Source organism: Neodiprion pinetum, chromosome 6 (genome assembly GCF_021155775.2).
Source record: "Neodiprion pinetum isolate iyNeoPine1 chromosome 6, iyNeoPine1.2, whole genome shotgun sequence".
NCBI classification, from domain to species: domain Eukaryota; kingdom Metazoa; phylum Arthropoda; class Insecta; order Hymenoptera; family Diprionidae; genus Neodiprion; species Neodiprion pinetum.
Genome location: NC_060237.1, coordinates 7,449,058 through 7,464,516, shown reverse-complemented (window position 1 = coordinate 7,464,516; position 15,459 = coordinate 7,449,058). Strand labels below are relative to the sequence as shown.

Below are 15,459 nucleotides of genomic sequence, written 5' to 3'. Positions count from 1 at the left end.
AAAGTTATATTTAGTAAAGCAAGAATAAACACACGTGGCCAAGATAATCTAATAGATCCTAAAAATGAGACTTAGTCGTTGAGTTTGAACATTACAATTAAAAGAGATTCAATGCTTTTTTTAGATACATGAAAATTGTAGGGCATATATCTACGATATTGATTGGGCAATTCATGAGTCTATGAGCATCATGACCTGTGGTGTGTGAAATTTGAAAAACATGGTCTTAGTTTTAAATTTACTTTGATGATATCAAAGCCATATTTTTGGAACGCTTTTATCTCTCGCATTTTATTATTATAATTACACACATGTAACGTTTCTCAATGTGATATTATTAAGGTTGCACATTTTAATAGTAATTAATTAATGAATTCATTTATTATTGATTTGAATATACGTTTATTTCTAATTTTCTCTATTCCTAATTTATTACTTTTGATTCTTTTAATTTTCACGCTATTGGAAAATATTCTCACTTTTTAATTTACCTCATCATTTAATATGCGCACACAATTTCATATTAATTTGATAACTGCAGTACACATATATATTTATATAGCGAGTTGTAGATAACAAATTTGGAGATATCCCTGAACATTGTAGATTCTATTAATTTCAACTTTTCTTTTATATTATTATTTCAACGTAATTGTTATTGCTATTTAATTTGTTGGTGCGAGAATGAATGAATAGTCAATAGAATTCTCTATCGAAACCGAGCCAGGTAAAAAAAAAAATGAAAAAATATGTGCAATTTTTTGAAAATTGTAAAATTATATTGTCATCCATATTGTAAATTATTTGTAATATAGAATAGAGGTTTATTATTATACATATAGATCTAATTATCCGTCTAAAAGACTTTCGAATAAATTTTAAAATTTACCCAACTCTAGGTTCTGGTTTATCAATTTCCTCCTTCCCGTGCCATATTTATCATTAGCTGTATTTCAATACTCACCAACGGTCCGTGTAGAACTGCTTCCTGCTGCTCTGTTTAAATTACATTTCACCATGCAGCTACGCGTGGGCCTTTTTTTTTCAGGGTTTGGTAGGAATGATAAATTCCCATGGAACAATGACTTTTCCCAGAAGTCGCTTGAGTACTCTTTACCTTGGGGTGGAGTTGTCGGGTGACGTTTGTTGTCAATTTTTTCAACTGTGACAAATTATTGTGAAGGTATGTCTTATGAATAAAATTCGTGAAATATTAAATAAAAAATTTCACATACCTGACACTGGCTTGTCTTTAATCACGTTAACCAAATGATTATTTCCCACTTTCATTTCCTTGTTTGATTACTCATCTTATAAATATAACCTCGACAACAAAGAGGACATTTACTGAACTTCCCAAGAGTAAACAGAGATCGTCTGTTAAATAATTCGAGTGTATTTCAAACTTGCTATTAAAAAATACAATAATCTCTACGTTCTACCTAAATTTTATGTAGTCTACTTTTCCGAAATTGTATGTGCGCAATCTTTAGCTGCAATCTTTACACATATTAAATCCTTCGATTTGACGCTTTACACCTATTTTATAATTCAATTTTAGACTATAGCAAAACACAGCAATGGCTACCGATAAGGTAACATTGGCTGATGCTTTATCAAATGTCGATGTACTCGACGAATTTACCCTGCCTGATGAGCAGCCTTGCATTGAAGCCCAACCGTGCTCCGTTGTTTATCAAGCTAATTTTGATACAAATTTTGAAGATAGAAATGGGTTTGTCACTGGTATTGCCAAGTACATTGAAGAGGCAACTGTACACGCTAGTTTGGTAAATTTATTCAGTTCACATTATGATCAACCCTATAATAGTTGGATAATTACTGTTATTTTCTTTATTTTTTACCTACAGAACGAACTACTCGAAGAAGGTCTAGAGCATGCGGTAATGTTATATACCTGGAGATGTTGTTCTCGAGCAATTCCTCAACCAAAATCCAATGAGCAGCCAAATCGTGTTGAAATATATGAGAAAACAGTTGAGGTCTTAGCACCTGAAGTGAACAAGTTGCTGAACTTTATGTATTTTCAAGTGGGTGATTTTTTATCCTAACTAAAATACAGAAGCTACAAATTTAATATACATCATAAATGAAAATGGAAAATAGTTATAATCATATTTATCTTTGTTAAATTAGAGAAAAGCTATTGAAAGGTTTTCTGCTGAAGTTAAGCGCTTGTGTCACCATGAGAAGCGAAAGGATTTTGTCTCTGAAGCATACCTACTAACTCTTGGAAAATTCATTAATATGTTTGCTGTTCTCGATGAATTAAAAAATATGAAATCGAGTGTTAAGAATGATTATTCAACGTACAGAAGGTATGGGTATATATACTTTAAGCAAAAGTAAACAGTTAAAAGTTGAGAACAATCTCTAATCAATATTAACAATTTATTTGCATCACCAACTACATTATTTTATTTCAGAGCTGCTCAGTTTTTGAAAGTAATGACTGATTCGCAAACTCTTCAAGAGTCTCAGAATTTGTCATTGTTTCTGGCAACGCAAAATAAAATTCGTGACACCGTAAAAGAAAATCTAGAGAAAATTGCTGGGTATGAAGAGCTTCTAGCAGATGTAGTTAATATTTGTGTACACATGTTCGAAACGAAGATGTATTTAACACCAAATGAAAAGCACATGCTTGTTAAGGTCATGGGCTTTGGGTTATTTCTGATGGACAGTGACTTGTGTAACATTAATAAGTTGGATCAAAAAAAGAAGTTGAAACTAGACAGGATTGATAGAATATTTAAAAACTTGGAGGTCGTACCACTGTTTGGAGATATGCAAATTGCTCCCTTCAATTACATCAAACGGTCGAAGCACTTCGACTCTTCAAAATGGCCACTTTCATCTTCTTCTAACAGTATGAGTCCACAAGCAGATCTTATGGTACACCTTCCTCAAATCAGAGAAGATCACGTCAAATACATCAGCGAATTGGCGAGGTATTACTCATAATATCAACACTGAACATACACGATTATTCAATTTTGGAAAGTCTTCATACTTACGTTTGTATTTATAATAATCCATTTAACTTTCTGTTCAGGTACAGTAATGAAGTAACAACAACGTATAAGGAGTGTGGAAGTGATGGGGAAAATAGAGAAACAGCTGAATTGGCATTGCGAGGATTACAACTGTTATCGCAGTGGACCAGCGTTGTTACAGAACTGTATAGCTGGAAATTACTTCATCCTACGGACCATCACATGAATAAAGAATGTCCGCAAGAAGCTGAAGAGTATGAACGGGTTGGTAAAGTTCTAAAATTAAATTGATAATATGTTTCACATTCTTAGCCAACCGTCGTATTAATAATTAATCGACTACCTGCAATCCAAGCAAGGTCAATGAATAACAAGTTCAATTTCTGTAGGCAACCCGATACAATTACACAGATGAAGAAAAGTTTGCTCTGATTGAAGTTATAGCTATGATCAAGGGCCTGCAAGTTCTGATGGCTCGCATGGAAACTGTCTTTATCGATGCTATACGCAGAAACATTTACGCTGAACTACAGGACTTTGTACAATTGATTTTAAGAGAACCACTCAGAAAGGCTACCAAGAATAAAAAAGATTTGATTCGAAGTATAATTGTATCGGTCCGAGAGACTTGTGCAGATTGGCAAAAAGGCGTTGAACCTGTAGCTGACCCAGCTTTAAAGGGCAAAAAAGATCCAGACAATGGTTTTGTCATTAAAGTTCCAAGAAGAAATGTTGGTAAGTTTGATTCACACATTTTTTTGCAATTATAAATATTACTAAGATATTGATTCGTGGCCATTGTACACCTAATGAGATTTATTCCGAATTGTTTGAAGGTCCATCATCGACTCAATTGTACATGGTACGTACGATGTTGGAGTCACTAATTGCAGATAAGAGCGGAGGTAAGAGAACGCTGAGAAAGGATATAGATGGGCAATATCTCGTGCAGATTGATCAATTTCATAAAACAAGTTTTTACTGGAATTACTTGCTTAGTTTTAGCGGTAAGTCACTCGTATATACAATGCTGTATCATTTCATATTTTGAACTACAAAACGTATATTGTTATCATTTTACCTTTTTACTGTCAATTAATAACTCTTATTCCAGAGTCATTGCAGAACTGCTGTGATCTATCACAACTCTGGTACCGTGAATTCTACCTTGAGATGACCATGGGCCGGAGGATTCAGGTAAACATAAATATTAGAAAACTACTATATAACAAGACCTAATAATTAATCACGCGATTTGAAAGCCGACGTGCCATAATTGACTATTTTTAACGAGTCAGTCACCATTCTGTTTAATTATAGTTGATAAAATACTGGTATCGATTCACTAGACCTACACAATATATTCAATGTTAGTAGATGTTCATGACCTTCACTATATCAGACAAATAGAACCGTGTGTAATTGATTTCATGAATAGAAATGCCAAGTGCGTCATCAGCATAATGAAGAATGCAGCGACTTGATCACCATGGAGAAACGCATTCAGGTACACACCAAGTAACCACCATCTGTTGTAGCTACGTTATTGTTATTGTTGCGTTCGTTTTCTAGTACCGTTTTTTGTTGGAATTGCACGCCTCACTGGGAAATACCATAAGTAATAGTAATTTAATTTGAATAAACCAATTATTATACCTCTGACTCAAAATGGGTGATTGCTTGATCAAATTTTCTGCTTCGTACATGCGTTCATGGTATCTTATTTCTATTAACAAAAGTTTACTGCAAGAAGAATTATCCAAACAAGTAATGTGATTGTTATGCTATTTGAGGTAATAGTAGGTATAACGAAGTGGATGATTTTAAAAATAGATTAATTTGAATACTCATCTGCAACTCCGTATACATACATTAAATATTATAATGTACAGTGATTTTAAATGAAATGATAATACGTACTGTGCCAAGGCTCTACACAATAATTCTTGGACGTAGATCTTGATTTTTTAGCTTGCATCATTTCGTGTTGGTTGCTGTGCTGTCTTTGCCACTATAAATTAATCTTTCTTTTATTTTGTGTGCAAAATGTTACTAACATTGGATTAGAAACACCATTTAAAGTTAAATTAAATGAATTTTTATGTTCCAGTTCCCGATTGAAATGTCGATGCCATGGATCCTGACTGACCATATTCTTAGAAGCAAAGAACCTTCAATGATGGAGTGAGTGAGATTACTGTAAAATTTCCGGTAGATTTTGTCTTTGAAATTAATCATTGACCTACGTCAACTGTTCATGCTTTTAAATTCCAGATTCGTATTGTACCCTTTGGATCTGTACAACGACAGTGCATTATACGCGTTAACAATATTTCGAAAGCAATTCCTTTATGATGAAGTTGAGGCAGAAGTAAACCTATGCTTTGACCAATTCGTCTACAAGCTAAGTGAACAAATTTTCGCTCATTACAAGCAATTGGCAGCCAGCATTTTGCTTGATAAGAGATTTCGCGTTGAATGCGTTGCTCTTGGGGCTTACTTACTGCCATATCCTCGAGCAAACAGATATGAAACATTATTAAAACAACGGCATGTACAACTGTTAGGAAGAAGCATTGATCTCAATAAGTTGATCACACAACGAATCAATGCTGATATGCAAAAATCTTTGGATTTGGCTGTTAGCAAATTCGAATCTGGTGATATTACAGGTGTTGTGGTAAGCTAAAGTTTTGCGAGTCAATTATCACATTTTTCTAGCTGATCGACTGCTCTTTATACCAAACTTTTTATTGTGTAGGAATTAGAAGGTTTGCTACAAGTCAACCGCCTCACTCATAAACTTTTGAGCAAATGGTTGGCATTGGATGAATATGATGCAATGTTCAGAGAAGCTAATCACAACGTTCTTGCCCCATATGGTAGAATTACTCTTCACGTATTTTGGGAGCTAAATTATGACTTCTTGCCAAATTACTGTTACAATGCTGCCACAAATAGGTATATTCATATCAATGTTGCGAATATTACCTTACGAACATGTTGTCATTATTTCGTATTTCCTTCAACAGATTTGTCAAATGTCGAGGTCTTCAATTTGCACAACCGGTGCACAGAGATAAGCCACCTATGATGTCTTACCATTATTTATGGGGCAGTAAACAATTAAATCTTGCATATAGCACTCAGTATGGTCAATACACGGGCTTTGTTGGCTCATACCACTTCCGTACAATGTGCAAACTTCTTGGATATCAAGGGATTGCTGTAGTCATGGAAGAATTATTAAAAATAGTGAAATCTCTCATCCAAGGAAACCTCCTGCAGTTTACTAAGACCCTAATGGAAGCAATGCCAAAAGTGTGTAAACTCCCGAGATATGATTACGGATCTCCAGGTGTTTTAGGCTACTACCATGCCCAGTTGAACGACATTGTTCAGTATCCTGATGCAAAGACTGAACTGTTTCACAACTTTCGCGAATTTGGCAACACTATATTATTCTGTCTATTAATGGAGCAAGCTTTGTCACAAGAAGAAGTTTGCGACTTGCTCCATGCAGCACCATTTCAGAACATATTACCTCGCCCTTATTGCAAAGGTAGAGTATATATGTTTGAATCTGATTTTTAAGGACTAATAGTAAATGTGTATTGTAAACTCCATTTGCTCGCGTCTGATTTTTTTCTCACGTTATTTCAGATGGTGAAAAACCAGAAACTAAACAAAAACGTTTGGAAGCAAAGTATGCAGCTTTACAAATTGTCCCTAACGTTGAAGAGCTTGGAACTGCTAAGGTTCGAACATACTGGTATCTTTAGTAAAGAAACGTAAACTCGCGTACAGCGGATAATAAACTAGTATTTTGAGTGGCTTACTTTAACATGCATCTGCAGACAGTTGCTAACGTAACCAAAGACAATAGCCATGAAAGGTAACTCTATCTTTTAATGTTACAGCAAGCGATGATTGCGAAAGAAGGGGATTTACTAACAAGGGAGCGACTTTGTTGCGGTTTGTCAATTTTTGAGGTGGTTCTTAGTCGACTACGCAGCTTTCTGGATGATCCTATTTGGGTAGGACCTCCACCTGCAAACGGAGTGATGAATGTAGATGAATGTACTGAATTCCACAGACTTTGGAGTGCCTTACAGTTTGTGTACTGCATTCCAGTTGGAGAAACAGAATTTACAGTGGAGTACGTAGCAATTGAAAATCTAAAAATATGCAAACAATTTAAAGATCTATTCTTTCGACATAATTGTAGTAAACAGAGATATTTGCAAATTATAAATAGTTAGGCCTACCTCAACTACCCAAATTCATAAATGATTAATTGCACAGGGAACTCTTCGGGGAAGGTTTACACTGGGCTGGATGTGCTATGATAATCCTTCTGGGTCAACAAAGGAGATTTGAAGCTTTAGATTTCTGCTACCATATTCTACGAGTTCAACGTGTCGACGGGAAAGATGAAAATGTCAAGGGCATTGTGAGTATTTTGTTGGCATCTGTAATTTTTAAGTGAAAGGTCAAACTTTTACACACTCTAAATCCAATATTACACTGGCAATTAAATTAGAATATAAAAACGAGGGTACTTTACTATCATATTGACATCGACTGTCTCTTGCAGCACTTGAAGAGAATGGTGGATCGCATCAGACGGTTTCAAGTATTGAACTCTCAAATTTTCGCAGTGCTAAATAAGTACCTTAAGAGTGGTGACAGTGACGCAACTAGTGTAGAACATGTCCGATGCTTTCCACCACCGATACATCCATCCCTTGCACATACCCAGCAACATTATCATGCCCCGGAATATTTACGCCAGATGAATCACCAGTAATATACCGTCTGAATGATATAAGAAAATCATCCACAAAAATCTACTTTTATTTAGATATGGTATTATTATATAACTAATATAAAATATTTTAATTTAGTATTACTGGTTTAGAAAATGAATTCCATTAGCTAAACTATCATCAACCACAGTTGATGCACAAAGAAAAAATTGCAAAGATTATGTAGCTCGTCGAATAGCAGATTATTACGCTGTGCCGTTATAATTTAAGATGAATAATTTAACCCACCATACGGACCACCACAAAGCAATTGAGTTATCATATAGCGACCAATAAATGTAGCAGATGTATAAGTCTCTAGATATATGGAATATTTGATTAACATAAAACAGTTTGCTTCAGTTTACTCAGCACAGAATCAAGAAACCTCGAAAGCTGCAGCTTACTTCAATTTATTCCGCATGACTGCGTATGAGTACCCTAAATCTGAGTTGCAAGATTTAATCGTAATGTTAGAAAAATATCTTTAAAATATAATAAAAATTACTGTTGGAAAATCTAGCTAAATTAGCATATTAAACTATTATATAAATCCAAAAACAAATTGGTACATTGATTATGGCTGATTTACTTGATGTTGCAAATACTTAGATGTTGATTGTCACTAATTCAATGTCTCGAAAAGACCGGTAAAATATCGAGTTCCGAATATGTTGCATTAAAATAATCGTATGAAGGATGTTTTCGATATTCTGTCGTTTATATTTATTTATATTATGGTTTATACACGTTCAACTTTGCATTTGAGTTTTTGTACATTGAGTCGTTCATTTTCAGTCTACAAATCAGTACATATTTTTTCATTAATTTATGTTCTGAATTCATATTGTACAAGATTTGTGAAAATATTACAGACGACTTTGATGCGATCTGAGCTGACAATTAAAGAAAATAATTGATGTTAATTACGTAATTGAGTTTTAAATATTTTTATAAAATAGAAATTTCCAATAATTAGGATATCAGAAATTTTTAATAAAAGAAGTAGCCCATTATATTGAAAACGATAGTAGCTTGGCAAACATTTTTACAATATTATAAACGTATACGCAAGTACATAATAAAATGATCATAAGAATATATTTTGACTACTTTTCATTTAAGAGATATGTGAAGGAAAAATCATTGAATACCTTTTCTCGAAACTCCGTTGATATTAACAGATTCAACACAAGCCAGAAAAAAAGTCTGATGCATTATTGACTTTACTGCTTGGTAAATTATGCTTTAATTGTTTTTTTCCACTGCCTTTCTTTGACATTTCATTATTTAATGTTTCGAAGTACTCGACATTCCAAAACTTAACATCATTGTCATATGAGGTAGATGCGATGAGTGTTCCATCGTTACTTATATCTGTTCCCTCCACAGACATACTGTGTTGTCCGACAATTCCCAAATGATGATAAGGAAACAAATTCGTCGCTCTAGTAATTGAACATTAAATAATGTAACGTCTATTGCATTAATTGCATAATCAGTAGATTCCTTATGTTTATAATAATTGTAAGTATCCATCTTCATATTTTCAATTCTGGAATTATGTTTACTTTTCAATCTTACTAACCTGAGTATGCCATCTTCACCAGCAGTGACAACAATGTTTTCAGTTAAGGGAACCATGCAGTTCATTGACTTTTTAGTCACGCTAGGAAACTCGTCTGAGTGCAGTCCAAACTCACCCCACTTGAATACATACATTCTGCCTTTACTGTCGCCAGCCAGCAACTTAGTCTCTGATTTAAACAGACCAAGACATGTTAGCTCCTGCTCATACTCTTCGGACTAGAATCAAAAGCATTGTAATGCGTTATTTTACTTTATTATAAAATAGATGTTAATTCAAACAGCAATTTTAGATAAATTTGTAATGAACTGAAACATTTTCTGTACCTGAACATGCATTCTCCTAGCAGTCATATTCAGTGTCGTCAGGGAACCATCTCCGCTAGCACAAGCAAGATACTTTTTTTCGCTAGTTGTAACCATGGCGCTGACGTAATCTTCCATTTCCTTTAAGGAAAATAATGGCAAATCCCCTTTTTGCCTCATATCCCATACTTGAAAATCGGGTTAGGTAAATAAGCAAATTTGATAAGTACAAAAAAACATGCTAAGTTTCATTAAAATGAATAAATAATTATGTCTACATTTTACTGTCCCATTATCATCACCAGTGGCAAATAGATTCTCATCAATTACAGTCAATGTGGACACGGGATCCCTAGAATACAATTGAACTCTATTATTAGAATCCTGTGATATACAATATTTACAGTTACAAATGAATAACTAAAGTAAAAAGTTTCTAATCAACGTACTCGTGGCTATTTTCATAAAGCCTGGTAAGATTTTCAGTTTCTACATCTGTGAGGAGGATAGATTTATCTTTTGCAGTAGACAGGAGAATTTTACCATCCTCACTGAACTCAACATCGCGGCAAGCCTTTATATGTAATTCCAATGTAGAGACTAAATCAGTAGCTTCGTTAGTATATCTATACCTACAAATCAGAAATAAAGTCGTAAGTTTAAATGTGCCAATGAAGTGATAAAACTTAAACTTTTTCCTGCTAAGAATCTCAAAATTTGTAAGTATTGAAGTAAATTACGAACAGAAGTACATCACCCGACATGCAAGCTAATGCTATCAAGTTGTTTGCAGGATGAAAAGATATGTCAGCAATGAAATCCTCCAGCCTTATGTCTGGAGGATGATCTTTATTTGGCTGTCTAGATCTTAATATAGCTTTGACAACTTCATCTTCTTCGTCATCCTCGTTCAATGCCAGGACGTCTCCGCTTCCACCTATAAGAAGTAGTCTTGTACTTTTCTGTTTTAGATAAATATTGCAAAATATTCCATTCGTTATATGTATTTCCTTTACCCGGTATATTAACAGATGCACTTGGTCCTGCATCATTTGCTTCATCGTTTGAATCGGAATCGTCGAGATCAAACCCACTGTTGTCGCTGCTATCATCCATATCGCTGAAGCTACTGTCACTGTCATCGCTGTTACTCTCATCACCACCCAGAAAATCATCTGCATAAAATACAAGGAGTCAGATTTCTGCTAAGACATTTTAGCGGATTGAGCACGCTTTACTATTATTTTCCAGATGAGGTTAGAAATCATAACCTGGAAACGATAGTTTCACACTATTGTCATAAATTCAATATTTCACTCACCTTTAAGTCGACCCATTTTGACAATCATACTTCGAAATTAGTTACTCTTGAGTGTTCGTAAAAAGTTTACAATAAATCCAGATTCTGTCGGTTATTCTGATGCTATGCACGAGTTCGCACATAACCTCAACATGAGCAAACACGATTCGATAGATTGGCGAATGGAAGAATGGCTTATCCGCACGTCTCGAATATGTTTCGAAGTGTGAAATGGCCCGCAACGTCAGTGGGTTTGTCGTGCTAGCTACACTTTCTATACTTTTCACATCTTCGTGTGAGTATATTGTGAAACTGCAGAAAGTATAGCTTGCACGAACCAAGCAAATGTAATAATTCCTGTGAGACAGATCGGAAGACGAGTAAAATATGTAAGGTACATATATGTAATATGTAACGAAGGGCAAATAGCTGGGGAAACGTTCTTTCTAGCTAGACTTTATTTAAAATTTGTTTGAAAAATACATCAATCAATAATGAAAATATGGAATTATTAAGAAAGTGAATGATACTTATAATGTTTACAAGTACAGCAATTGTGTTTATATATGTGCCAAAGAAATATAATCAACCAATCAATTATTTTTCACTAAATGCAATTAATTCATATGTTCAGCATAAGAATGATACATGTAGAATTGGAATACGTAAAATTGAGCAGTGGGCAACCAGATAAAGATGATCCTTTGTTTGAGTCTCTTGTAAATGAATATTAAAGTCGACACATGGGGAATACAGTACGAAATTTACAAATAATCATTTGAATTTTAATTCTCATAGTCTTTGATGAATTTAAGTCAGGTTCAAGCCTTTAAATAACAAAAATAGGCTAAACACATTCAGGCTAGGTGATATAATATAATAATTAGCTGATAGTTACTAAAAATCTATACACAAACGTTAAATTTACATGTATATAAGATAATGAAATGTTTATGGCAGTCAATATATTGATTCAGCACAATTCAATAGAATAAATATTTCGATGAAACCATTGTAACAATAACTCATCGTCATAATTGCAGTGGTGATTCACAGCTGATGTAATTCTTGTACAAATATAATATTGGGCTCAATTATTTTATAGATCTTCAAGATTTTAATACAGACGGTACTAAAAATTTTTTATAACATTTCAAGAGTTAAAAGTATCACAGTATAACCTGAGACTATCATAAGATTTAGAATAAAAATTTAGCTAGAAATTAGGATCACCACTGCCATGGTGAAAATAATTTTTCATCTGCTTTATGAAGGTGAAAGACGTTCATTGTTCATTAAAACAACAACATTCACATCACACCTGTGCGTAATAATCAGACTCAACTTACAGGAATTCAGAACCGTCATTTTTGTCACAAATGGCTATGAAATTTGCCTGAGTGTGGTATTAAGGTGAATTTTGTCTCACTGTGATCTAAGAATTTATTGCACCAATACCAGCGGTGTCGTAAAAAAAGATTCATTGACAAGTAGATCATTTCACATATTTTTAAATTCACCGGTACCATTCGCATTAAGCATGAGAATATTTGGATTTTCTTTCTCAAACGCTGTGGCGTCCCTACCACCAGGTCTTTCTTCTTGCCCCCACTCTCCTAGAACGCCACGCATCACGTCTGGTTGCCCGCGCAGCTTCTCTTCTTCCTTCTGTAACATTACTAACAGTTTAAGGTCAAAAGTAAGGTGCTATTCTTTCAGGTTTTGAATGTTATTGCCTGCCTTCACCATAAAAATTTCATGTACGACGCTTTAGGAAGAAACAGTTGTAATGCCTGCACGTAATTTCTTACTAACCTGCTTGTCCTGCAGAGCAAACTTGTCAAACATATTTGCATAAATTTTCTTCTCCCTGGCTAGTTGTTCTTTGTGCAGTTTCTTACATGCTATTATTTGATTGGCAGCAGCTGTGTTCTTTGGATTGATTTTCAGAACTTCTTCAAAGTCTTTCAGTGCAAGTTCAGGAGCAGCAAGTAAAATGTTTGCTTGACCTCTTCTAAACAGTGCCTTTTCATTATTTGGATTAATCGCTAAAGCTTCTGTGCAGGCATCTCTGGCTTCTATACTTTTGTTCGATTTTAGATAGCACAAAGCAAGATTCAAGTTTACTGACAAACGGAGATCTTTTGCCTCAGTTTCCTCTTCTTCCTCATCACTGCTGGGAGAGTCTTTAAAAGCAGTAATAATCTTGTTGTAGAATTTTGTGGCAAGTCCAAGTTTCCCTTCTTTAAAGTAGGCAGTTCCCTTTTCTTTAAACAGTGTCAACTGCTTTATCTGGTCTGGACCAGGTATCATCCAGCTTTCAGAAGCCTTTAAGCCAAATACAATAGTTAAATATAATCGACTTTGCATATGCAATTAAGGGAATTAACACGTGGAAATAATATTTAAAAATATAATTATCAGAAAAATTTAATAATATACCTTCTCAAAGTTCTTCAACTCAACAGTATACTCTAGGTCTGCATTTGGCGGAATTCCGAACTTCGGCTCACCAATGTTTTTGTACGCATGTTTACTCTTTATTTTCAGTCTTGATTTTTCACCCATTTTGAAAGTTCTTAAGGCTATTTCAACTCCATCAATAATACCCACATCTTCTCCTTCACCTAAATTGAACTGAACATCCTTTTCTTCAAATACTTTACCGTCATAAGAGCCAACCAAATGTACTGAAATAAAATACGAACAAATTTTACATTACAACAACAAATGAAGTTTGTTGGATTGTAACAGATATTTTTTTTGCTGATTAGGGTACCTGGAGCAATTTCTGAAAAGTTATTTTTCCACTACTATCTGAATATAAAATAAAATTACAGAATAGGACAAGCGATGAAGTAAGTGGCATTTTGCCTGTCACGCTGAAATGCAGTCAAAGTAATGATAACTATTTAAAACATTAAAAAGTTTTGAATGATATAAGATAAACCAATTTTAATTTTGCATTCAAATTCATATTCTCAGAAAATATTCGCATATATGTGGGAGATAATCTATCGTGTACTCTTGAACGAAGTAAAATTTGTACATTAAATTTCTCCTGTGAAGCACTTATTACATGCATAAAATTCCTGATGATGCAGCACTTACCATCAACCAGAGCTCCTTCATTTGGAGTAATATATCCAGATCCAGTGACTATTTGGAATTTCTCAATGCTATTGTCTTGTTCTGGGCTTAAATCTGCCCCTTTCCAGTCAATCATTTCAATCTATTAATAAAGTATGTTCTGATTATCGTCGCATTTTATAAACAAAATATTCTATGGCAAGGAAAATAAGTACTGTACTTAAGCGCTATACCTCAAACTTTAATGTGGCATTTGGAGGGATCGTGGGAGGGCTACCAGCAGCACGATAGGCATAGTCAGGTGCACAAGTCAAAATAGCAACTTCTCCTCGCTTCATGGTAGCAACACCAATGTCCCAAGCCTTGATAACACTCTTTTTACCCAAGTCAAACTCAAATGGTTCATTTCGATCTTTGCTTGAGTCGAACTTTGTGCCATCCATAAGAGTCCCGGTATAATGTACTTTGACTTTGCATCCTGCAGCTGGAGTTTCCTCACCAATTCCTTCCTTGATGATCTCTTTCAATACTCCACCATCCTTCTTTGGGGAAATATCAACTGCAGCCATTCTTAACAGGAAAATAAAGTTTCATACCAATGAGGGAAAATATTGAGCACCTTAATCGAATTAACTTTGCCCTAATCTATCTCATTAAGGTGACTAGCTGTTGGAAAGCTTAGAAGGCATACAATGAAAGAAATAGAATGCAGTTTGTGTGTGAATTAAAAAAGAATACGTACGTTGAGAATATATTAAACTAGAATGATATAGTAATTTATGTCAACGTTTATGTATTCGATTTGGGGTTTTTAGAATCGCTAAAGGCAACAAAACTTGTATATAATTATTTTGAAATTATAACGGAAGGATAACCGTAAAAAAAATACGTTAGTCCTCACAGCCCAAATAAAAAATTCAAATATCCGTCAATAATTATAGGTTATTGGAACTTACATTGGTACCTATAAATGAATTATAACGTTGAATTGAAAAAGAAAATTAAGCGTTGAGATATCACGGATCGTTTCGAGAGCTGAATGTACTAACTTTCGCTTATATGTCAAGTATTCCTTTATAACTACTGTGAGTTCAATCGATTCCGTAGAATTTGCTAGAACGTTTTGCAGCCAGCGTCCAAAAGATCATGCAAATTTCATCCAAGAACTTGGGGCATGAAAAAGCTACCTAGATGGACAAGTGCTGTTATCTCTGGCGCTTCCTGAACGTTTACTGTACAATTTCAATCGTCTAACGGAATGTGAGCATTAAATTTTATAATTTGATTTAAATTCTTAGCATTGATTGAAGTGCAATATCATATAAGTCGCCGTATATATTACGTGCTATCT

General features: G+C 34.3%; 3 protein-coding genes across 6 annotated transcripts; 1 reads left to right on the top strand and 2 right to left on the bottom strand.

The window, feature by feature from the left end:
- The first annotated feature begins 78 nt into the window (after positions 1–78).
- Sra-1 (Cytoplasmic FMR1-interacting protein Sra-1) lies at positions 79–9,856 on the top strand. Of its 2 annotated transcripts, XM_046632120.2 has the most exons (18): positions 79–1,183; positions 1,562–1,790; positions 1,872–2,051; positions 2,158–2,339; positions 2,448–2,972; positions 3,077–3,281; positions 3,407–3,752; positions 3,854–4,024; positions 4,132–4,214; positions 4,456–4,524; positions 5,128–5,201; positions 5,292–5,697; positions 5,779–5,978; positions 6,050–6,579; positions 6,681–6,775; positions 6,938–7,176; positions 7,323–7,470; positions 7,615–9,856. In XM_046632120.2, exons 2-18 carry the CDS (start codon positions 1,581–1,583, stop codon positions 7,825–7,827), a joined length of 3,876 nt encoding a protein of 1,291 aa, XP_046488076.1. In that variant the 5' UTR covers positions 79–1,183; positions 1,562–1,580; the 3' UTR covers positions 7,828–9,856. The 2 variants fall into 2 exon arrangements, with proteins under 2 accessions (XP_046488076.1, XP_046488077.1); XM_046632121.2 differs by lacking the exon at positions 4,456–4,524.
- LOC124221811 (WD repeat-containing protein 55 homolog) lies at positions 8,654–11,357 on the bottom strand. Its single transcript, XM_046632138.2, has 8 exons — positions 11,040–11,357; positions 10,735–10,893; positions 10,463–10,655; positions 10,168–10,350; positions 9,997–10,070; positions 9,740–9,906; positions 9,414–9,631; positions 8,654–9,273 (listed from the first exon to the last, which is right to left on the bottom strand). The coding sequence occupies exons 1-8, from the start codon at positions 11,065–11,067 to the stop codon at positions 9,012–9,014; spliced, it is 1,284 nt and encodes a 427-aa protein (XP_046488094.1). The 5' UTR covers positions 11,068–11,357; the 3' UTR covers positions 8,654–9,011.
- Positions 11,358–11,454: 97 nt separating this feature from the next.
- On the bottom strand, positions 11,455–15,287 carry Fkbp59 (FK506-binding protein 59kD). Of its 3 annotated transcripts, none has more exons than XM_046632136.2 (6): positions 15,158–15,287; positions 14,342–14,678; positions 14,130–14,250; positions 13,461–13,708; positions 12,834–13,346; positions 11,455–12,686 (listed from the first exon to the last, which is right to left on the bottom strand). In XM_046632136.2, exons 2-6 carry the CDS (start codon positions 14,675–14,677, stop codon positions 12,519–12,521), a joined length of 1,386 nt encoding a protein of 461 aa, XP_046488092.1. In that variant the 5' UTR covers position 14,678; positions 15,158–15,287; the 3' UTR covers positions 11,455–12,518. The 3 variants fall into 3 exon arrangements, with proteins under 3 accessions (XP_046488092.1, XP_068993346.1, XP_046488093.1); XM_069137245.1 differs by having other exon boundaries at positions 15,065–15,271; XM_046632137.2 differs by having other exon boundaries at positions 12,558–12,697; positions 15,065–15,271.
- Between the last annotated feature and the right edge of the window lie 172 nt (positions 15,288–15,459).